General features: G+C 34.9%; 2 protein-coding genes across 3 annotated transcripts; both read left to right on the top strand.

Moving 5' to 3' along the window:
* The first annotated feature begins 8 nt into the window (after positions 1–8).
* On the top strand, positions 9–1,594 carry LOC136975999 (acylphosphatase-2-like). Its single transcript, XM_067271202.1, has 4 exons — positions 9–304; positions 671–687; positions 1,145–1,254; positions 1,337–1,594. The coding sequence occupies exons 1-4, from the start codon at positions 232–234 to the stop codon at positions 1,449–1,451; spliced, it is 315 nt and encodes a 104-aa protein (XP_067127303.1). The 5' UTR covers positions 9–231; the 3' UTR covers positions 1,452–1,594.
* LOC136975975 (N-acetylated-alpha-linked acidic dipeptidase 2-like) lies at positions 1,567–18,753 on the top strand. 2 transcript variants are annotated; one of them, XM_067271169.1, is made up of 18 exons: positions 1,567–1,672; positions 2,232–2,337; positions 14,423–14,579; positions 14,654–14,773; positions 14,844–14,966; positions 15,988–16,177; positions 16,249–16,342; positions 16,418–16,504; positions 16,575–16,660; positions 16,723–16,925; positions 17,015–17,078; positions 17,148–17,212; positions 17,300–17,379; positions 17,608–17,698; positions 17,873–18,119; positions 18,215–18,296; positions 18,359–18,451; positions 18,527–18,753. In XM_067271169.1, the coding sequence occupies exons 2-18, from the start codon at positions 2,264–2,266 to the stop codon at positions 18,696–18,698; spliced, it is 2,028 nt and encodes a 675-aa protein (XP_067127270.1). In that variant the 5' UTR covers positions 1,567–1,672; positions 2,232–2,263; the 3' UTR covers positions 18,699–18,753. The 2 variants fall into 2 exon arrangements, with proteins under 2 accessions (XP_067127270.1, XP_067127269.1); XM_067271168.1 differs by having other exon boundaries at positions 1,603–1,672; positions 2,212–2,337.
* The last annotated feature ends 6,834 nt before the right edge of the window (positions 18,754–25,587 follow it).

A 25,587-nucleotide genomic window follows, 5' to 3' on the forward strand; every position in this document is an offset into this window, starting at 1 on the left:
AGCAAATTTTTAAATTTTAAGCCGTATAACAGTGACGTCATTTGTGATATTTTAACGGACTTTGAAATTTTCGCGGGCTATTTATTTTCGTATCCAATTGTTTATGACACAAAAGTGAATGCAGTGACGTACGAGATAGTTTAAAAAGAGGAAGAGAAAAAAATGAACAATCGCAATCCGCTGATGCCAACGTATTTATAGCAAGGACGGAAGTCGTGGAGTAGAGTAACGATGGCGCCTGCTAAAGAACCCAAAGGACCGACTCTTGTCGAAGTCGAATTTGAGGTGGAAGGAGACGTTCACGGTAAAGTTTAAAAAATTTCTTATTTAATAAAATCACAATAAGATATATTATACATTTTTAAATGAAAATTTTCTTACGCTTTTTATCACTTTCTAAAATATACAAAGTTAAATTAATGTATCTAGGCTCTTTTATTTACTAAATAATGACGGTAATAATAATTTTTACCAAAAAATATGAATGGTATGTGGCATGTTTCTTCTTTTCTAACTACTAAACCTTTAAATTGATATCCCGATGAAGTGAGAACAATAGGCTGACCCCATTCCTATCTCGCTAACACAATTACTTCCTGCCGAAATTTATTTCCCTATTTTAGGGAATTTATTCAAATATGCTAATTAAAAATATTCTTATTATTTCCAGGAGTGAGTTTTACGAAAGTAAGTAACACACATACGTATTTGCTTTTTTTATTTATTAAACGAACTTATTAAAACGGATTCTTAGTACTTTAATACCATTTAGATATAATATCTACTTTAAACGTAGAGTTAAGGAAATAATGCTTTAATCATGGTTAATTTTATATATTATTTAATGCATTTTAACTATAATCTTAATTTAAAAAATGGCTTAAAAAGAAGAAATAGTCGGAGTAACTCACTATTCCATATTTAATTATTAATTTAATCGAATTTATTATTATTATAAGTCCTTTTTATATCTACAAATTTTATAAGTCCCTTTTTAATGGTGTCACAGTTTTCTCGGTATCAGCTCGTTTAGTAAGTGCAACGACCCTAATTTACATCGCACACATTTTTCGTATCGAATGTTTTAAGCAGGCTCATTTATTATTATTTTTTTCCTACCTCAATTAATTTTCGTATGTTACAGTATGCGAAGGATATGTGCCATAATCTAGGTTTAACCGGTTGGATCCGTTTATCCAGTTGGGGAACGATCGTCGGGCAGTTACAGGGAGAGACGTATAACGTTAATCAAATGTAAGTAAAGCCGTTTGTTAACGAATAATATTGCGAAACGAGGCGGTTATTTTTGGGCTATAACGATATCGTTTGTTTCTAGGACAACTTGGCTACAGAAACACGGGAGCCCCGGCTCGAGAATTAAGAAGTGCGACTTGAGGAACTGGCAAGTCATCGATAGCTGCACTTATAGAAACTTCAGCGTTCGATTTTAACAATCGATTGTTTTTCTTTTTTCTTTAAAAACGTCTTTTAATTCTGTGTAATTATATCGAAAAGTTGTTAACGATGCTTTATAAAACGTGTAAGAAAATTGTATAGTGTTAAATTCGTTCAATAAATTCTATATTTGCCAACACCTTTCTCGTCTTATCTATGACGTCAATTTCAAGGTTCTTGCCTCGATTATTTTCCAAGTAGATCGATCCGACTAAAGGTAAGCAACTCGGTTGGAAATTCTCTTCTGTTTCGACACTAGTTTATAGAAAGGATAATATTTCCGTGTAGTTGTTCCGATCGAGTACTTTCGACTCGCTTCCAATATGGCGCGAGTCAAAGTTATAACCGTTTTCTTATCGCCGAATTTCGACCTTAAAGAGAAAAATGAATTTTTAAATTTAACGATTTAATATATTTAATTCGGGTATTTCGATATTAAATCTCTTTTAAGATTATTGAACGAAGGAACTTCGTAAGGGAAATGAGAAAATGATTGCTACGTAAATATAATTTTACTTACCGAAAATAATTTATCGCCTTGGCAACAGATTAAATTATCTTCACATTAGTGTGTGACGGACAGACGTCGCCACGTTACGCCGGGAGTTTTCCCTTTATTAGTTAATAAATTACTCTTAAACTCTTCGAAAATAATGCGTATCGGGCGATATTTTATGTCTCGAATGATAACTTTACGTTCAAATTATTACCGTAATGCATTTGTCTAGTAATGGTTTCTTTTTCTGTAAACTTTAGACAATTTTGCCGTAAAAAAGGAGCCGGTAGCGACGTTATTTCGTTTTTAAAAATGGAACCGGAGGAAGAAATTCGTCAGAAAATATTAAATTACGTAAATCCTAAAAATATCCGTGAATATTTACGGTAAGTACGGACATTTAAAATATGTTTTCGAAAATTATAGCCGACGCTTAGAAATTTATTAACGGTTTTAAGTGTTATTGATACACAAAAGTAAGAAATATGCCAGTTACACGCTTTTATATTTCAAATTTACTGTATTTATCGGCGTGAAATTTTAAGATTATATTTTTGAAAACTTTAACTTTTTATAACATCTTTAAATAAAAAAATGTTTTATCATAATCTTTTATTATTTACGCAACCTAATTTCTTCCGCTAACATTTATATATATTTGAATAAAAAGTTTTTCTAAGAAATTTTTAAATATACAACAGAACAGTTTCGGGGTTTATTCGAATATCTCATCTGACATTGCAAATACGCGCGCCTATGTATTGAATTACACCGTCACTCGTAATACACTGCCGTTCGTATTAGAAAAACATTATATAAATATTTTTACTTATTTAATTTTATATATTTGATTTAAATTTATATATGTATGTACTGTACTATACATTTTATTAAGACCTTTCTATTAGAAATATTTTGCTCGCTCGCTTACTTAGTTCTATTTTAGGAATGGTATCAGATTTTCCAACATAAGCAAAACTATGCGTGTGTATGTATAAATATATATAATATATACATACATAATTTTGCTCTCGTTATAGTCAAACGGCTAACGTTTACGTGGAACATATATACAAATAGGTATATATGTTGACAGTTTGGTACGACATTTACCAAAATTCTCGGATATCGCAAAGGTCGGCAAAAGTATCTATTAGCGAAAATAAGACACGCAAAACTTATATAAATTATTTGTCGAAATTTTATAAAAATATTTTAAAAAATACTTTACGATGTTTTCTCTCAAACGACACAATTATAAACGATTCCAAGATTATTGCGAGCTTTCTTACAAATAATACGTGGAATCGTTTCGAAATAACTTTAATAATTTTACGATACAATGTACAATTTTAATAATATAAAGATTAAAAATTAAAAATTTTGAATATATATATATATTTTTTTTATCACGCGAAAGATAGCCTATAGAACAATAAAGAAACCACACGTAACGATTATAATTATTTCTAGCTTTAAATTTATTTTATTCGACTGATTTCTTATATTTTAGAAAAGCATTTCTCGTCATTTGTTTAATGCAAGTAAGCAAAAAAAAGTAGTTTTTTTTTGAAAGGTCAAATCTTAATTAAACAATAGGAAAAAGCTTTAATGCATTATTTCTGTTTAATATGTGTCGTTAAGATGTGTTAAGTGTTTGCTTGGAAAGTTGTTTCGCAAGATTATAACGCGTTCCCATTACGCAGTTAGTCGATGTTTGCTTTACGTCATTCTCAAAGTACTTGTCGTAATCATCACGAAAAGGAAATATATATACGATAACGATAACATACGACAGTTATATTAGCATTATCGATGCAATCGATAGGGATTAACGACAAACCGAATGCTCCATTAGCCCGTAAGTCGAGGTCTTACCCCACTCTCGTATACATAATGTGTGAATATGGCGCGACTTTTAATTAATCTGAGGTAAAACAAAATAATTTTCTACTCGAAAAACGTAGAACGATAAGACAAATTGAAAAATCAGAAATCGTGACGTTCGGCTTATTTGTATACGGCGGTTTCGAGCAACGAGTCGTAAGCGATATTTTCTTTAAAAATTTGCAAAATTTGTACGAATACGTACGGTTAATTATCTCGAACTTCCCGTACCGATGATGAATTTTACAATTTTGTGTATTAAGTTTTTGGAGACCAGACGTAGTCCTGCGAAAATGTGTAGGCTTGCCTTATACGAGTTTAGATTTTATGAAATTCGTCAGCGATTTTATTAATATAAATATTTTAATACGAGAAGGATTTGCGTATTTAGTCATATTTTAGGAATTTCAGATTTTTGACCCGAGCAGAATTATTTATTTTTCTTTTCCTCCATTTTAGTCAAATACTCGGCGCATCGCTACTCTCGATGGATAAACGATCCGAGATTTTACAAAATACGTACAAAATGAATAAAAACAGATCAGATTAGAACCGAAATTGTTAAAATACGAGGCTGGATATGATATGAATATAAGAATTTCTATCGTTACGAGGTAATTTGAACAGGTAGTTGATAGGCCTGTTTTAGAAAAAATGTCTTCCGTAGACTTTATAAGTACGGGTATAAATGAAATAACAGTTTATTTTTATTTATCATTTTGAAAGAAAACGATGGTCGCTCCGACGATTTGTTCCGACACCGATGTTCTCGAGGGAAAGTGGGATAAGAGGGCCCGTTTTCTGTAACGCTACTCAAAAATATTATTGTCGAAACAGGCTCTTTTATCGTTTTAGATTAAAAAGAAACCATTGGGGCAAAAATAATTTAAAAGCGATTTTTTGAAAGCAACGATCGTGTTCCACCTACGGGAGAAGATTACGCGGAGAGCGGAATAAGAGCGCGTAGTACACAAAAATCGCAACGAAACTGCCCCGCTTCTTCAAAAGAGGCGCATTGCTCGTGCCGCCATAAAACAGAATTTGAACATTGAATTTGGTGTGGATTGATGGACGTTATGCGAATCCGTCCATTGAAGGTGGATTCGCGTAACGTTTGTTATATGCAGGGCAGAAAAAGCCTTCCTCGAACGTGGATGGTTCGATAAGAGTAATTTTACTTGGTCACTTAGTTTCGCAGTCTTTTCCATAGCATAAATTACGTTTTTATGTTTTTATGTTTTTATGATGGAAAGAACGAGAGCGCGTGTGCGCAATCTTGCCCCAAAACATCGCTTCGTAAACGTAAGTTATTATAGATAGCATTGAACAAAGATACTTTAATTTCAATGGTTCGGTATTTCTACTGGCCAGTTAAAAATATATATTTTATTTTATGTTATCTTTCATTTCTTCAGTTAACCGGGTTACAGATTAGTATGCTAGCGAACTAGCGAATGTTATGAGTCATCAACTAAAGTTGTTGAGAAAATTTGCATTAGCAGCCAATTAACATTACAGCTACTACTACTACTACTACTACTTTGCTGCCTTTGTCCCTTTGCAGGGGTAGGCCTCCTGGATCTTGCGTTGCCACTTTCCTCTATCCAAAGCGTCCCCTTTCTCCAGTCCCACTATTTTCATATCCTCCTCCACCACATCACCCCATCGCTTTCGCTGTCTTCCTCTACTTCTCTTCCCCTCTACTCTCAGGTCAAAAGCCCTCCTTGCCATATCATCCTCTCCTCTTCTCAGCACATGTCCGACCCACCTCAATCGAGATTTAGTTATCCTGTCCAAAATACATTCAACCCCAAGTTCTCTCCTGATCTCTTCACTTCTCCTTCTCTCCCTGAGCGAAATACCGGACAACCATCTCAGCATTCGCATCTCGGTCCTCGCCAACATCAACTCCTCTGTCTTTCGGAGGGTCCACGTTTCCGATCCATACAAAAGGACCGGTCTTATTATTGCCTCATAAATTTTGATTTTCAATTTCCTCGGCATCTTGGCATCACAAAGTACCCCTGTCAGTTCTCGCCATTTTAACCACCCCTTACTGATTCTACTTTTCACCTCCACGGTGCATCCTCCATTTTCATCTATCATCACTCCCAGGTACTTAACCTTAGTTTTTTGCGTGATGTCAAGTCCGTTTCTATCCGTTACCTTCAGATTTATCTTCTGATTTTTAACACTGGCCAAAACCTCTGTTTTGTTAATGTTTAATTTCATTCCTCCATTCTCCAGACATTTCTGCCAATCCCCCAACCTTTGTTGCAACTCTTCTTCACTGTTCGCTATCAGCATTATGTCGTCAGCATAAAGTAACTCCCACAGCCCCTGTCTGCCAATGGTTTTGCTCAACTCATCCATTACCGTTATAAACAGCAGAGGACTCAAAGCTGATCCTTGGTGTAACCCCACTCCAACTTCAAATTCTTCTGATCTACCATTAGGTGTTCTGATAGCAGTCCGTGCCCCTTTATACATTTCCTCTACCAGCCGAACTAGTTTTTCAGGCACTCCTTTCCTTCTTAAGCACCAGAACACCACCTCTCTAGGTACTCTATCATAGGCCTTTTCTAGATCCAAACAAGCATAGAACACTCCCTGGTTTCCCTCTAGCCTCTTCTCTTGTATCTGCCTTGCTATAAATATTGCATCGATGGCACTCCTTCCCTTCATGAATCCTAACTGTCTTTCATCTATCTCCACCTTTCCTCTCAGTCTACTCTCCACCACCTTCTCCAATACTTTAAAGGCGTGTTCTAACAGCTTAATCCCTCTGTAGTTGTTGCACTGTAGTGGATCTCCCCGTTGCTTATATATCGGCACCATATCACTTCTCTTCCACCCCTCCGGTATCTTCTCGGACACCCATACTCTTTTCATTATGTTAAATAACCATTCTTTCCCCTCCAGCGCCAGAGCCTTAAGCATTTCCACTACCACTCCAGATGGTCCAGCCGCTTTACCATTTTTCATAGATTCCAACGCCCGATTAACTTCTGCCCGTGTAATATCTCCACCGGACTAAGGTTTTCTTCTACGTTTATCAGGACACCTCTCTCATTTTCCTCATTTAACAGGTTTTGGAAGTATTCTTTCCATCTGTGGACTATCCTTTCCGCCTGTATTAACAGCTCACCATTCTCACCCTTTAGCGCATTTATTTCTAATATATCCCTTCTAGCACTCGCTCTGTTTCTTGCTATTTTATATATAGTCTTCTCTCCTTCCTTGGTCTCAAGCTTTTCATACCACTTTTCCCACTCTCTTTCTTTAGCAATTCTCACTGCTCTTTTGACTGTTCTGTTACACTCCTTATATTTTTCTCTATCTTCTTGATTGTCTCCTTTCTGCCATACCCTAAATGCTTCCTTTTTCTTTCTTACTGCTTCTTTGACCTCCTCATTCCACCACCATGTCTCTCGCCAGAGCCGTTTCCCTTCCTTGTTTTTCCACAAATCTGCTCCGCGGCTCCCTTCACAATATTCACGAAATCTTCCCATTCCTCATTCACTCCTGCCTCCCCATTCAGCTTCCTATCTTTCATCCTTTCCAGTACTTCTCGTTGGAACTTATTAACATTCTCCCCTTTCATTTCCCATATCTACAATCGAGCCCGGCACTTTTTGTTTTCTCTTGGAGGTCTATCTTGTACCATTATGTCCATTACCAAGAGCCTATGCTGTCTCACCGCCGCCTCTCCTACTATGACCTTACAGTCCTGTACTAGCCTGCTATCCTTTTTTGACATTAAGAAGTAATCAATTTGGCTACAATTTCCTCCACTCTTGAAAGTGATCAGGTGTTCTACTTTCTTTAGGAACCAAGTGTTCATAATTTTAAGATCAAACGCTGTTGCTATTTCAATGATCTTTTCCCTGCTTCATTTCTGTCTCCAAACCCTTTACCACCATGAACCTCTTCTGACCCCTCAGCGGTCTTTCCCAGGTGGCCGTTTAAGTCTCCTCCCAAAATCAGCATATCCTCACTTCTCACATTTCGCAGAACCTCTTCGAGACTTTCTTCAAAATCCCTCTTTTCCTCCTCAGAGCATCCCACCTGTGGTGCATATCCCGACACCACATTCACTATCATTTTTCCTATCACCATTTTAATTCTCATTAATCTTTCACTCTTCCTGTCTACCTCTATCACTTTCTTTTTATACTCCTCATCCAATATTATTCCCACACCATTCCTTCCACTCTCTCCAGTGTAGAACAACTTAAATCCTTCTCCCATCTCTCTTGTACCACTGCCCTTCCATCTAGTCTCCTGAACACATAGAACCTTCACCCTTCTCCTCATCATTACATCAACCAATTCTCTTCCTTTCCCCGTCATACTCCCTACGTTCCATGTTCCCACTCTCAATTGAAACCTTCTCTCTTGACCTTCCCTTCTCTTTCGTTTAGTTTTCCGTTGCCGCTGCATATCTTCCGGTCTTTGACCATCATTTATTGGGATAACCCCAAATGCAGAGGAAGCGGGATCTCCATCTTTCTTTTTGTCGTAGGCTGATGGATTCGCCCACGGGATACTTTGGGCTGTATCCTGCCTCATCGCAAGATCCTTATTCATTATTTCTTGAAGCCGAAAAATTTTCCAGCCGGATGCCCTTCCTGACGCCAACCTCTTTTAATCGCCTTTTACGATACGCAGAGGATACGGTTGCTGTATTCTAATCCCCGAGCAACAGGGGCCCCAATTAACATTACAGGTTACCTAAAATTTTTCTCGAGTAGAGAACGGTTGCCAATACCTTATCTGTTTGGTCTCAAAAACCAATACTGATGCCAATGCTTAATCACGCCTAATTATGCCATCTATCGGTAGTGTCCCTATCGAAAGTCAAATATGAGTTTGGATCGAAAGCGGGTAAAGTTCATTCTGGCATTTCATTTTTACAAGTCCGGTACATTTTGAAGTTTTAAAATATTGTACTGGCATCTTTATGAGCATGCACAAATAGCGATAATTCTTTGTATCTTTGTGGACAAAAGATAGGCGGAAATAAATACTTACCGAAGGAAACACCCGAGCGACTAAAAATAACTAATGCATATATTACGCTAAATTTCTACTACTGCATTTCATATATTTGTGCAACTTTGTACGCTATGGACCGGATTAATCGACGTTTACGACTATTTTATAAATGAACAAATCATCTTTTGTCCCGATTCATACAACGAATTCATCATTTTCGTATTCGTGGAAAAACTAGCGACTTTAAAAAGGAAGCTCACCTGGGGTCGGCATCCGGTTATAAAGTGGCGCTATGCTCTGTTTAGGTTTAACATCACGATATCGCGGAACTACAATTGATTTAGTTTATCAATGAGTAATACAATGAGGCCCAGAAATAATAGGATAAGTAAAATAATGTAATATAATATAATAGAAATAATTCTCGTTAACTGCTTTATTACTTCTAGGTCAACTCTACGTACGAATCGTCGTAAAAATCTTTCATAATGGGGATTATATTCGGGACCGGATTAATAGCCGAGCATCCCGTGACGCGCTTTTGGATCCCGATACGAACAAATTCGTCCTCGATCATATTTGTTATCAGTTCTGTTTTCAAGTCTTAAGTCTTTTTTAGAATTCTCGAATCGAGTCACGAGTCTTTGAAGAAAGAAGTAGATTAAGTCCAAGTTATTTTCTGGAAAATCTTTAGATCTGTGTCATCCTACGTACAAACAATTAGCTAAATCATCAAATCATAGAATTACAATCGTTTTATATCTTTTTAATTACAGTATTTCATTTATACATAATATAAAACTGAAGATAATACAATGAATACAATGATATCCCTGTTTATACTGAAGTTTTCGTAAATGTTTATCTTGTTTTTCAAAGTAGATTTCGCATAAATAATGTTGTGTCATACCAACCCCTAGTACTACCAAAAATCAAAGGAAAATTAAATTATTATACTTTTACATTTTATAAGTTTAAAATATTTATTTCGATTCGAGCTGTTTAAGTTCGTTTTCGTGTCTATCGGAGGGTGAATGCCAAAGGAATGGTTAAACGTGGAAAAGTCTTTCTTTCGATGCCACATCATTGAACAACTTTGCCGAATAAATTCTTCATTCGGACATCGTTTGATGTTTAATAATATTCTCTGATTTTATTTTCTGTTGATGTTTAGTTGGCATTTTTACCATACACTTCCTGGGTCTTCGCTCTTTATCTAACATCATTATTAACAATTTTCTGTCTCTTGATATTTCGATGCAACTTATGAGAATTTGCAGTTCTTTGACATTTTAATTCCTTTACTATATAGAGGTGATGGTGTATAGAAAGTTCCGGAATCTTATCGTGGTGTGAAATGAATAATACATGTATTAACTTCTAACTTGTAAGACCGGAATTGAAATACTCACTGTAAAATGAAGCTGTATTTCTTCCTAAAAGATGATTTTTACAACGAAACCATTAATTTTTATATAATATATCAAATAAATAAAAATTTCAAAACCATTCAAAATACGGATAAAGTCATTTTCTTATATTTTTACTAAAATTATGCTTACAATGATAAAGCGCTCGACTTCGTATCTCGTATGGGTTTATTTTCCACCCATGGTCATTTACATGCTTCAATTGGCGACAATTGCAAATCTATTGTAGTGTGAATATTTATCACGCAGTTAAACTTATCTTTATTATGAAAGTTCAACATAAAGTGATTTGATTTTATGCTGAATCAATCGTAAATTATGAGTTTATTATGTATTTATCCGATACGTAAGAATCGGCAAATAGGCCTCCAGAGATAAGCATAATATAATATAGACAATATTTTAGTATTGTCTATATTATGGTATTATTGATTACTGCTGTGTTGTGAGCATTGCTGCTTATTCTTTCTATGGTCCTGTTTGACAAGAAAAATTGTAACCTCTATGTGCTGTTGTAAAGTATCTTACAACAGTAAAATTGATCTCAAAGTATAAACATATCCTTACTGTCGTACTTGGTTAACCCAAATTACCAGTGGCGCATCCAAGAGGGCAAAGGGGACCTGGACCCTCCAAAGAAAAACGAAAGAAACACTAAAAAGTTTTCGTAAAATATTTTTCTTTATTTATATTGTGTCGTGTCTTCTGTTTCTATACTAAACTTACTTACGAATTAGCGGTGACGTAAGATGGGAATTTTATTGAATTCGCATTAAAAACTTTTTTATCCGTTTAACTCGGCTCCCCAAGATTAAATCCCGAGGGCACCACTGCGAATTACCACTGGTCTCAATTAGTTCGGATTAGCGCGACCGTATTATGTAATACGAAACTATCTCTTTCTACGGTACCTAGAAAGAGATAGTTTCATTTACGTGTTAAATATACTGTAAACGAATCTCTTAACATCCACGACGTGTTATTCATCATGCGTTGTTTATTGCCTTTTGTTATAATGTCTTTTATGCTTTATGGCAGATTTTTAACTTTTTCCTAACACCGACTTGAAAATTTTTTCTTGCTTCTTTATACAATTTAATAAGTATTATAAATGTATGTACTGTACACTTAGTTTAAATTATTAATACATATAGTATTCATAAAATGATTAGGAATATCAAATAACGTTATTAATCGTAAATATGAAAAGTGGATCTGGTATTGCCAATTTTTAAGGACATTATCAGGATGCCTATAAACTACGTGTGAAGTACTTGTATGTCCTCGAAAATAGCGAGTTGATAGAAAAATTATTAGAATTAGTTTGGTTTATTCGGTTACGATAGTATAACACGTGGGCGGTCTGCCGAGGGAAATGCATCCCGGCAAGACGTTCACGTGAGGCTGGTCCCTATTTAGGTGTTACTAAAGTGAAGAAAAGCCCTCGGATTCCTCGCCTCGGTGAGGAATCCGAGGGCACAGAAGAGCACTGATCCAAAAAGGCACAAAAACACACTAAACTGAACAGTTGGAAAAACGGGCGACGATTGACTGGAATCGGCCGTTTTTCATCATATTCAAAGCATCAAATACCTTAGAGGTGACTAAAAGTACAAGATTCTAGTTTCGATTTGTGCGGTATCAAATATTTGTAATCTCTCTCTTCACGAGACGCGAATATCCTGTGTAAGATGTTGTACCAACTTTCGTGCCGTCTAATAAATGTTTAAGTGTAGTAAATTGTGTCGAGTGAATCAATTCCAACTGAATCTCGTCCTTTCCTACAATATTCTCTTACCCCTAGACTCATATGCGAGACCGTATTATTGCCATCCAAAAACGCTCAAAACTCGTGTAGTAAGTATAACCAGGGCCGGATTATCGAATAGACAAATGAGACAAATGTCTAGGGCCCGGTTTTTAGAAGGGCCCGGTCAAACTGTCTATTTTGAAAAGATTTGTAAATAAGATAGTTTACTTTTCTGTTGGATAACTGTATATAATAAACAAATAAACAAAAATATATTGCTTTTTATATGGATATTGTGAATTGTAAAATCTAAAGAAAATGAGTTCTTATGTTTCTTCTTATTGAGAGTAATTCTTCCGATAATTTAGAATTTTTTTTTATAGCGATAAGAAGAATATTTTTTATTAATAAAAATTTAAGATTTGTTTTAGTTTTTCACATTATTTAATTTCGTTTTATTTATTGTTAAATATATATATATTGTGCTCTATTTCTTGTGGGAGACGGAGGGGGTCCGGTAAGAAGAAAATGTCTAGGGCCCCAAAGTGTGTTAATCCGGCCATGGGTATAACCTACTTGGTTCAGTAATTAACCAGTATTCAGTAATCGGTAATTAACACACCACCGTCGCAGAAAACCTTACAATGGTATTAGAAGGAAACACCTTAGTAGAATTTCACAGTGGTGCTTGGACGTCACCCGGCAAAGTACATAATTTTAACCGAGGTTAAACACGAACTATTGCTTTCCCAGCTGTTATATATAACAACGGGAAAGTATGGCAATCGGTCAAAAAATGACCCACCTTCGAGATTTTTATATTTTTGGGTTGGGACTTTGATACGTCGCGAAATGCAAAAAATCGGGGTTTTTTCTATATGTATGATGTTAGTGTGTGTGTGGAAGGGCAGGATTTTGTTTACCCTGTTTGAAGCTTAATAACTCCTGCTCTTTTTGTCGAAATTTTCGGAAATTTTACAGGAAATTTATTTTTATTTATGAGAAGGATTGACGCCGTTAAATTTTGGTGGATAAAGCTCGAGGGAGTGAGGAGATAATGGGGGTCGTGTGTATCGATTTTACTCGTTATTAGCATTTAAAATTTTTTATAAAACCCATCCCTACCCTGAAAATTAAGCTTTTTGTCATTTTATTAGTTAAAAATATAAAATTTTCAAAATAAAATATGATAACAGATGGAGTCACCAAAATTTTAAATGTTGCCGCAATTTGTTGCTGGTTTATTTTTTAATACGCCAATAAAACCAGTAAATATTTACATCACACTTTATAAAAATTTTTTGCAATACAGATTTTATATACTCGAAACGCAAAACGAAGTGTTGTCCAGGATCGTTTTCAGCGGTTAGCAGTTTAATAGAGAGGTCGCGGCCGAAGTTTTCATCTCTAAAACGCCAACGACGAACGTTGAGCGCCGCCATCTCGTAAGCCTAGAAGTTTGACAATGGCGTTTAGAACGTCGAGCGTGATTCCAATGACGTTCCAAACGTCATTTTCAAACTACTAGACTTACGAGATGGCGGCGCTCAACGTTCGACGTTCACGTTTTAGAGATGAAAAATTCGGCCGCAAATAGTAGAGTGAAAGTTTTTGGGCTGGTATTTGAAAAATTGTAGACTTGTAAATTCCCACTGTCTTCCCTCTGTCTGCCCTTCCTTAATCTCAAGAACGGAGTTAGATGGACGAATGTTGAGGCAGATATGAGAAGCTTAGGGGAAGGAAGATCCGATTAACTATATAGGAACTTTTGATTTGCATTAGAAGTCACGTTATTTCAATTTAAAAATTTTTCCCGCAAGGAATTAGATGACCGACACAACTCTGTTGCTAGCAGGAAGTATGATGTACAGGAGCAAGCCACTACAGTACTAATTTGAGGTGGAGAGCATATATTTTAAATTGAAAAATTAAAAATATGATTAAAAATTGCAGCACGGCATTGTGACCGTGTCACAATAAATAATTTCTGGTTATAATATATGTTTTTCTGAAAACACTTTGTTTCGAAGTGAATAAAATAATAATTTTTTTCATATTTCATTGATATTTTGTAGTTTTTATTAGTTTAGGAGTGCCAAATGAAAGATTTATATGGGATGCTAAAAACTCTCACGAACACTCTTACATGTAAAATATAATAAATTTTCTCTATTTTGTTGATTTTTTTGTGAATATACAATTATTATAAATGAATTTTATTCGTATTAACATTATCAATTGCTACATGAATGACTTTTAAAAATTAATCTACGTGCTTGAAATTACATCATTTACTGCACGACAATTATTTATTACAATTATTTCAATCCAGAATTATAGGTAAATTATAGTTTTTTTATAGAATCCACATTAATATAAATGATAATGTGTATTCTGTTTTATCAGCGTCCTCACTGACCAACCTCATATTGCCGGAACAGAAAGAGATATTCAACTCGCTCATTACATTCGTGATCTGTGGACTGAACAAGGATTAGACGAAGTCAAATTAGTGCCATATAATGTATTGCTTTCGTATCCAAATCCAAATAAAGCGAACGAAGTAAGATTTCATCGGAGATTTTAAAACTCGATACGTTATGAGAATAAAATATATTAATACATAATTTACTTTAGATTTCGATTGTGAACGACCAAGGTGAAGTTAGTTTTATCGCTTGTCACGAAGAGAAAATACTGCAAAACAAATTCTGTATCCAGCCTTTTAATGCGTATTCGCCAAAGGGTGATATTTTGGTGGGATGTCGCGTATCTTTATATTAAAATAAAATATAATTTACTCGTTTTTATATTATTGATTTTATAGGCAGATCCACTTTATGTTAATTATGGAAGAGACGAAGATTTTCGTTTGTTAGAAGAATTAGGAATTTCAGTAACGGGAAAGATATGCCTGGCCCGTTATGGAAAAATATATCGTGGGAAGAAGGTAAATTTTCTACGTTTATCTGAAATTTTGAATACAGTAGAGCATCGATTAACCGACCCCGATTAACCGACTTATCGGTTAACCGATTGCGGTCTAGTCGGCAAATTCAAATGTCCGCTAGTGATGTGGCGCTACAATATTTCGTTATGTCTTGGCTACTTTAATATTATTTTTGTTAAATTTTTGCATGTTTTAGCTGGCAGCACTGGCTCGACCATAAAAGGGAGGCTAGTATTTAAATCAGGCCTAATACACTATACTAATAATGTATTTTTTCATACTTTTCGGTTATCCGACTTTTCAGTTATCCGACCAACCCCAGTACCCAATTGAGTCGGATAATCGATGCTCTACTGTAATTTCATTTTGTACATTTTATACAAATAAAATAGAAATATTATATTACGCTGTACGTGTTGACACGAAAATTTGTCATTATTAAATGAAACATCGTAAAGCTCAAGACTTATTATAACTCATCACAAATAGGATAATTAAATAATAATGATGACTTCTATATATATATATATATATATAAAAACTTTTTCACTCCCAGGATACTAAAGAAAATTTTCTGTATCCAACCTAAATATGATGGTCGGATGGCCAAGCGGCTAAAGTGGCAGCCTACCGCTCTGAGGGACCCGGGATCGAATACGGACGGGTCGAAAAACGCCAGAAGTTTGTCGAAGGCTGGTCCATCTGGATCCCGTTTCTCACCCCAGGCCACCCCATCGTGGATCTGGCCGAACCCGTAATGGGTCCGCTTAAAAAGATCTTCTTAGTGCCCAGAGGACGGAAAGGTTAAAAACCAACATAAATCCAGGACCATAATATTAGGATAATAAGAGATCGAAGATCGATACATTCGTGTCAATTCGCAGAAGAGAATTTTTCGTCGAGTCGAATTCAAAACGTTCAGAGTGCCTTTGCTCGTACATATTGCACGTGCAATACGTGCAAGATAGCAATGCGTTGTGGAAGTAAAAATGAGAATGAAAAATATCATTGTTTATTATAGGTATCAAATGCCGCCAAAAGAGGCGCCCTTGGCGTGATATTGTTCCTTTGTCCCACAGAAGTGGCGGTGTGTGGCACGAATTCAGAAAACCTGTATCCAAATACTTGGTGGATGCCTTCAGACGCTATACAAAGAGGCGATATCCGCGAAGAGAAAGGAGATCCGCAAACACCCGGATACCCGTCTTTGGGTAAGTCAGAAAAGTCATAAAAATGTATATAAATAAAATAGTAATATTTAAAAATTTGGTGTCTGTACTAGATGATGCCTACAGAATTCCGGTCGAAGAGATAAAGGATTTTCCTAAAATACCTTGCCAACCTATAGGCTACGAAGATGCTTTGGCCATTTTACAGTATGCATTATACAACTAAATATACGTTGTAAAAATTCGTTTTATTTTAAGATTGTATTTTCTTTTGTTATTCAGACAACTCGGGGGAAATTTTCTTCCCGAAGATTGGACCACAACAAATAATAATATTCTTATTGGACCCGGATTTAAAGATCCAAAAAAGTATGGAAATACATATTTCTTTTACGTATATGCTTTAAACGCAACTCAATTATATTTTTATTAAAATTAGAAAATTACGACTGATTGTAAATAACGAATTTAAACAAGCTGTTTGCTATAATGTAATTGGCATAATTAAAGGCGCAGTCGAGCCCGGTGAGTGGATATATCTATTTTTAATTTCTTATTAACTTCGTTTCATATAAGTAATTTTATAGATAGATATGTACTGCTTGGAAATCATCGCGATGCCTGGGTTTACGGGGGAGCGGATCCTTCGTCTGGCACCGCTCAAATGTGCGAAGTTAGTCGCGTATTGGGAACATTGAAAAAAGAAGGTTGGAAACCCAATAGGACCGTAGTATTTTGTAGTTGGGACGGGGAAGAATTTGGTCTAATTGGATCTACCGAATGGATCGAGGCAAAATTTGATTTATTCTCACTACAATTTTTATGTATTTTTCTATTGTTTAATATTCTAAACGATGTTAATCTTTTTTGTCAATTTAGGAGCATATGCACAGTTTGCAAGCACGTGCGGTAGCGTATATTAACGTGGATATATGTGTAGCGGGTAAACGACTCTTATTATTCATATTTCACAATACGGAATATTCGTATTTAAAAATTTGAAAAATTTCAGGTGAAATTTTTCATCCGGAAGCATCGGCTTTGTTAGAAGATTTCTTAACGGAAATAGCAGACTTGGTAAATTTTCGCCTAACTTGTCTCGTATTAATTAATATTATTAAAATATCTTCTAAGACATTTCTTTATGTATATAAATGTATTAAGATTCCAGATCCAAAGCAACCTACGAAATCTACTTACGAAGTATGGAAAGATTATACGATTCGATTTCAACGCCAAGTTAGGCAAGAAATAACGTTACTCTATTAATAATTCGTAACGTACATATTGTAAAATTTGCATATTTTGTATTATTACAGATCAAATTTTGATTTGGAAAGTCTCCAAACTCCAATTTCGAATTTTAAGCGGCAAAGTTACGAGACTCTCCGAAACAAGATTTGGTCTATAAAAACGTAAAGCGTGCTTCACCAAGATAATAATAAAAAATGTATGTGTCTTATTGCGTGCAGAGTGGATTCTTTAGGACCCGGAACGGATCACATTCCATTTTATTTTTACGCAGGAATTCCTTCTATCAACCTTTCGTGGCTTCCGGATACGGTAAATATTAGAATCAATTATCGACTCGCATTATTTTCGATAACTAAAATTTTATTCTTTAATATACTTAATTAAGAACTTTGAATAAAGCATTAGTTAAATTATATTTTATTGATTATAAATATACATGGCAGCTGGAATTATCTTATTTATTAATAATATAATTACTTTTAGGAAAAATACCCAACACTGTTCTTACATCCCGCTTATCATACCGCTTACGATAACTTTGATATGATCGATCGTTTAATTGATCCCGGTTTTCTCACTCATCGAGCTTGCGCTCGCCTTTGCTGCCTTCTTTTATATTATTTAGCCAACTCCCACATGGTTCCTTACAACGTAGAAACCTTAGCGGATAGAATAGAAGAAGCGTGGATTCCTTTGCGCAATCAATTACGAGAAGCGCGGTTTCGGATTGGTAAATTTCAAACTTTTAAAACGTTTATAAAATTTTAACCTATAAATTTTAAGTTTTCGATAATAATGATTATAAATTTTAAATTTCGTGCCTAGACCATTTAGAAAAGGCCATATCGGATTTTAAAAAAGCTTCTGGCCAGTGGAAAAATCGCTGGAATTGCGTAGACGTCCGAAAGTAAGTTCAATTTTTAGAAGGCGATATTAAATCTACAAATATTAATTTCTATTTTTATTAAGTTCGTACGCCGTTCGTCGAGCGAACGATCAAATGATGTTGTTGGAAAGGATATTCGTCAAATCTGAACAATATCAAGAAATAAATATTATCAGGTACGGTACTCGTTAATAGCTCTGGCATATTTCTTAGGTTTCATTTAATTCGTGTAAATCGTTGGACATTTACAGGCATATGATATTCACTCCTTATCGACGCTTCTTTCCTAGTCTAATTAATCTCCTGAACGAATATCGTAAATCTCCCGAAGAGAAGATAAAGCGGCTTCTGGAAAAGAATATTTCTGATATTATGATTGCTATAAAATCGGCCGAAAAATTCCTGTTTGATACTCATTTTTAAACTCGATAATGATGTTAACATTTAAAGAAAGATTAAATGCGCTAATATTTTTTTACCTTTTGATTATATATATCTTTTGTTAATAATAAAAGGTTCTATTTAATTATTAGTGAAATAGGAATTGTGTTCTCGAAATATAAAGAAGAAAGACGAAATTTTTAAAATCGTACTTTTGAGATAGAAATATATAGCCTAATATCGCATTTATATATTTACGAATTAACATCGTATTAAACGTAACAACGATAATAAGTTCATTGCGTAATAGAACATTTGAAAGATGTCTCGGTTTGTAAGGAGATAAAATTATAACGAAAACTAACACGTATATATGTCTAGTTGTGGCCGAGTGGATAAAATCACTAAACACTACTAGTTGGTCGCGGGTTCGGACCTCGGCGGGCTGTCGACGTGGAGTTTTCCGGGTTTTCGCTTATCTAACATCTAAATGGGAGCCAGTTTCTTAGAAAGTTCTTCCCGGAGGCTCCTCCTCCTTGGCAGGTCGCCCGAGTGTCGCCTCGCGTTACCTCATCGATCCAATCCCTTTGACTATGTATCGTATTGGTAAAAATTATTTATAAAATTATTCTAGTAGGTAATAAGTTTGGAATACAATTTTACAACGAGTGTGCAAAATCGTAGAAATGAGGGAAAACATTTCAATAAAGAAAAATAACCCGAAATAAGGCGATATTTGTTTATCGGAGACCATAAAGCCGTTTTATCTAAGCTAATATGTATGTAAATTTTTGTGATTAAATCGATGTATTAGAATATATTTATAACCCGCATATTTAATGTAATGTCTCTACCGTCGTAAACGCAGTGACCAACAACGCTTTTTGTACTTCTCGGTTCTCCCTTACCTCGAGATATCGAGCGGTAGCTAAAATTTACCAGCGTATGTCAACTGTATTGTTCGTCGAAACTAGTGTTTGCTTCGGAAGGTTGAGAATCCACTAAACTTTCACTTTTTCCGTAGTATTCCTCTGACTTTAAACCCACCGCGTCTTTCGGATTAACAAATTGTACAGTACGTAGCGGACGTACTGTACAATTTTTGAGTACTGGAAATTTACCTGTAGGTAGATAAAGTTTAGATAAACCGTCGCTCATTACATTGTAAATATTTAACCACAAGTGATACGAAGAAGCGTAAAAGTTACTCGTACCGATACACTAAACAGATTCGCTTAATGGAAATGTATAAATTATACTAAATTAAAAGACATATTTAAAACAATTTTTAAAGTTTGTTTTTGCCTAATCTCTAGTTAATCGAGAAAAGAATAAACGTTACAGAGACTTTTAAACAAAAATATGATTTTTCCATAATATTTTTGCATGTAACTTGGTATAAAAATTTAATGACTTACGTCAAAACGGGTGTGAATGAAGACAGTAAGCATTTTATTACTAAAATCATTACAAGATTTATCGGTAGCAATCGGTACGGTAACTTAAATAAGTCTCTCGCAAAACTTCCGAGGTATTCGTATTAGAAAAATGTCGATCTATCTTACAGCGTATGTCGCTGGACCGTATTAGGGCAACGAGATCTAAAAGTAAGCCCACCGTTATTTTCATTTTTAACTTTTCATTTGATATCACATTTTATATATATTCTAAAAATAATATTAAGAAATTTAATTTTTTTAAATGCAAACAATTATAAAAATAGTATCATTGATTATTTTCTTTTACGTAATAAAGTAAAAACATTTTATTCCGCAGTTAGTTAGTTATTGAATAAAATTCCACAGTCGAATGTTTCCATTTGTCTAAAATACGCATAAAATTTATTTTTGAATACGAATTGGGCCATCTGCCAAGGAGGGTGCCTTCCGCCAGGACTTTCCGTGGAAGACTCGGCCTGTTTCGCCCGGCAACCTCTCGATCGGGTCCGAACCCGAAACCAATTATCGATGTTTAGTCGTTTTTATCCACCGGTAGGCACCATTTTTGAGTAAGAACCGAGCAGAAAAGATAAATTGCATTTATTAAATAGAAATGTAATATCTTTGGCACGGATTTATTGTTAAGAGAGTGGATATTGATTTTCGATTAATTTAGTATTTTCGTCGGAAACTGGCGCACCGATTTGATAAATTTATCATAATTAGTTTATAATAAACTAATGAAAAAAATTTGAACGAATTAAATGTATAATGTTGATTTAAAACAATTTACATTTAAATTTAATGTGTCTAAATATTGCAATATATAAATAATATTACATTTTTCATTTAAAAAGTCGAAATTATCGAATGATTGACGCGTTGACCTAAAAATAACGTTAGAATCGCTTATCTTAGCGTATTAACCATATGTTCTTCCAAACGAAGCGACAGAGATCCGTATGTTTGTAATTTGGTTCGGTTCCCACTGGCGAAATAAAAACTTGGGTTCATTTTTCGGCGATTATAGGCTTATACATTAAGATTTGCAATTTGGATGCACAAAATTCATTACAATTATTATAAAGAAATTCGAGCCGAGATAAAATGCTTATATACCGTATTATAAGCGTTATAATTTCCACGAAATCTATTCGAAACCGATGTAAAACGTAGATCCAGACCGTCTCCGGGAACGTGCTCAAAATATTTCGAGAGTTAATAATATATTTAAATCGTAACACTTATTCCATTTCACGCAATAATTTGAATAGAAAATACGTAGATACATATAATTTTTAGTTATTAAAATTAAAATATAGGTCTACGCGTGGATTTAGAAGAGCGCGGGCTTCCGATAAGACCGGAGTCGGAGCTCTACAAATATTCTTATCAAACGATTTATGAAATTTAGTATTTAAGGATTATAATTGGTTACAGAAAGGAAAAGAGACTAATAATTACTAGTCTCGTTTGACCTCGATATTATTCGTCGCTTCTCGTTATTGTAACGATAAACTTTTTAATGAAAATTAAACGTTTGTTATTTTATCGATATTACATTTTTATAGGCCATTAAAAATTCATAAATTTGTTTAATTATAAAGTATTTTTTTATTAATTCATCTAATCTGTTCGCTTTATTCGTCTATCGGGATTCATTTTACAATTTATCCACGCATAAATTGTAAACTTTGAAATTTTTTACGTAAAATTATATTTTTAACTTACACGGTATATTATTCCCGATGCAATTTAAATTAATAAACAAGAATTGAAATCAAATCTTAACACATATTTCTATTTTAGTCCTCGAGTGTGCGAATTATAGCACTTTATTGTGTCCGAAGCAATAACATATTTTTACATACGATTTTATGTTTATAAATGACATTCTTGGGACATTAAACGAGAAATAAACAATTTTTTAATTGTTTAAAATATTAAAGAATTTCTATATACCTGTACATATATACGCAGCGAGACCTGGTTTAACGCTACCTCGAATAACGCCGATTCGATATAACTCGATTTGCTTCGAGCCTAAAAACGGCTCAAAACTTACGCCGATTCAAATTATCGCGGGACATTTCATCGATTCGTATATAATACGATTATTCCCGAACACGAACCCGTCGCCAAAAGTGGCGATTCGTCGTAGCGCCGTTTTTTCCTTAAATCCGTGCTTGTTTCGTGCAATTTTGGAGAAAAATATATAACGTCGCGAATGCCGTAGGTAATATCGACTCGGCTGGGCGAGAATTAACCGATAAATGCGTGAACGGAATGTGGAAGAAGTTATGACCGAGAATTCTCAACGAGAAGAACTTATCGTTGACCAAATTGTCAATGTAATCGATACGAGCGGGATATGGAGCGGTTACTGCGGGTTTCCGTCGAGAGAACTGCGCAACGAGGAATTCGTGTAGAACTGGAAAATGGTGATCTGAAAACGAAGAACAGATTTGCTTAGTTAAAGTTCGGTAACGATAACCGAAACCGTCGATCCAGATTTTGAAACAAGTGCAAAAGCGAGATTTTGCCTGCCATCTCCCCTACCGACATTCGCTTAAAGAAAGAAAAAGAAAGCCACAAATATCGCAAAAACGAGAATTTCACAAGCGTCACAAACGAGAAACTTTACATTTCCGTGTGCGTATGTTTGTGTGTTATTTAACATATATTATTACGCAAATTAATATAAAAATGACTTAAAATTGAAGTAAAATCTATTTATTTTTGGTCGCGTGTTTTCCTTTCCCTATTTATCTGTGTTAAAATGGCCTCGTCCAACGCCGTCGTGTTTAGCGCTCTGTCGTCTAGGAACGTATCCCCCGCGTTAAAGTAGAGTCTTACTGCGTATTTAATTTTCCACTATGTGAACACTAAAAAGACCTTTTTATCACACCCGTTGCCAGGGAGCTCTGGAGCTTCTGGAAGGCAAATTGCGTAAGAGCGTTGGAAGACGGCGACAAAAATTCATTTTGTAACAAAACCTTTATTGTTGAACTTCAAACAGATATAATAGAAAGTTACGTACGACTTTATACTGTATTAATTAATAAAGCATCGCGAGTCCTCATTTTGCGAGCAACGATGTATAACGAAACCAATTTTACTATAGACTAAACGATATAAACGATATATAGCCTAACTCGATTAACATTAGTTTAATTACGTGGTGTTTGCAACCTTCGTCTCGTATAGTCAATTTTACGGAGGTATGTGAAGAAAATTCGACAACAATAATTATAAATGTTTTGTTTGGTTTTATTCGTATACGGCGAACACGGGCCATCCGTCGACGGAAATACGGTACCTACCGGGAGGTCTTTTATGGGGAAACTGGCCCCTATTTAGTTGTTACTAACGTGAAAAAACTCGAAAAACTCCGCCGTTGTCCAGGCGCGAATCCTGGACCAAACTAGTAACTACCGGTATTTAGTGGTTTTATCCACTCGCCCATTGGTGGTCTGATTACGCGTGTTTTCACTTTTACTTTTAGAATTAATTATTTTTATTTGTAAAAGAAATGCTTCGATTAAAAGTTTTTCTATTAAAATTTATTTTTCGATGTATCATTTTTGCGGGCGCTAAAGAAATATATGCACAAAAGGGAAGGTAGTCCGAAAAGTTCTGTAAATATTGGGCTAAGCCCACAATGGAGAGGGACGGGACTCGATATGTGTGGGACTGACCATCCGTGAAAAATTCCCGGGGAATTCGGAATTCTATTCTGGGTCTTCCGGAGCGCCAAGTATATGCCTTAAACCGCTTCGGCCATTCGGCCTTCGCAATAATAATCGTTAAACAAAAAATGGTTTAGTTTTATTATGAAAATTATTTAAATGCGTTGCAATTTTTAAAAACTCTAGCGACGAGTTGCTTAACTTTCCCGGCAACGTTTGGTGACGTCATCTGTTGTCATATTTAATTTTAAAAATTTTATATTTTTAACTATTATAAAATGACAAAAAACTTAATTTTGATGGTAAGGATGGGTTTTATAAAAAATTGTAAATGCTAATAACGAGTAAAATCGTCATTAAATCTGACCCTATTGGAGATACGCACGACTCCTCTATCTCCCCACCCCTCGACCTTTAATCACCAAAATTTAACAGCATCAATCACCCTAATAAACAAACCTTCCCGCAAAATTTCGGAAATTTTCGACAAAAATCACAGGCGTTATTTAGCTTCAAACAGAGCGAACGAAATCGTGCCCTTTCACACACGCTAACATCCACGCATACAGAAAAAATGTTCGAATGTTTTTGCATTTCTCGATGTTTCGAGGTGTCCCGAGTCCAAAAATGTAAAAATCTTGGAGGTCATTTTTTTTGTTCGATTGCCATACTTTCTCTCTGTTATTATATAACAGCCGAGAAAGTAAAAATAATACTTACTTAATGAATACTACTTAATGAATAATACTTACTTAATAATACTATATTGTTTGCTTCTTAAAACGTCTTCCGCTTTGCGGATATTAAAGATTTTTTTTCTTATTTACCTTGGATTTGGTCGAGCCAAAAATAGACAGAGCGTAACATATCCTGTTCATCTCACTGATAAAAATTTCCCGGAATCGAATTCATATCCTACACGAACCTTTTACCGCCTCCATTACCGGCCATCCGTCTAATTTTCTTAATACTATAATCAAATAAAAAGCGTAGGGTATACACGTGAAATAGGTGTATACCCTACGCTTTTTATTTCATTTAAAACGACTTTAAGATTGATCCCGATCCGCCGAATTAGCCGAATCAACTCCTAAAAATTCATTTTCGTTATTGACAGTTCAGACGTAACACGGACAGTACTAGATGTACGTTTACTAAGAATAGGACATCCCGGATAAAAGAAAGGTTGCAATTAGAAAGAAGAGGGTCGACCGGATTTTTTAGAGGAAGTCGATTCCAAATGACCAAACAAACGAGTTTATCGAGAAACTACAGTGGAACGACCGGAAAATTCATCGAGTTGACGTAAGTCGTTGGTTATCGAAAATGTCTATTTAATGAATAGTGACTCACCGGCTCCTTTCGCGTCTACGATTTTCCTTTCTTTTCGCGAATCATTGAAACGAAGAGTAAATTTGAAAGAAAGTAATCTCGTTAAACATAGCAAGATTGTTACGATCGAAGCACAGTTTTAATTACCTTATTATAATAGAAGACTAAAAAATTTAATTTTTAAAAATAAAGTAGGTAGAATAGGGTTTGTGTTAGGGTTATACTATAACAAATGTGTATATTTAGCTCGGTTACGATTACGGTTAAAAACTTACACCAGAGATGCATTTTAAGAAATTAATACACAAAGATACTTGTGCAAAAATGTTTGTCGAAGTACGAAATGGTGAAATGGTAGACTTCAAAGCCGTGTAAGTTGCGACGGACGGCAGTTCGAGCACCCGCGTTGATAAAATTGTATCGTATTGTATTAGTATATATAATTGTATACGTAATCTCAATAAACGTTAT

The sequence above is a fragment of the Centruroides vittatus genome, unplaced genomic scaffold (genome assembly GCF_030686945.1).
Source record: "Centruroides vittatus isolate TY-2023 unplaced genomic scaffold, ASM3068694v2 contig_392, whole genome shotgun sequence".
Lineage (NCBI taxonomy): Eukaryota > Metazoa > Arthropoda > Arachnida > Scorpiones > Buthidae > Centruroides > Centruroides vittatus.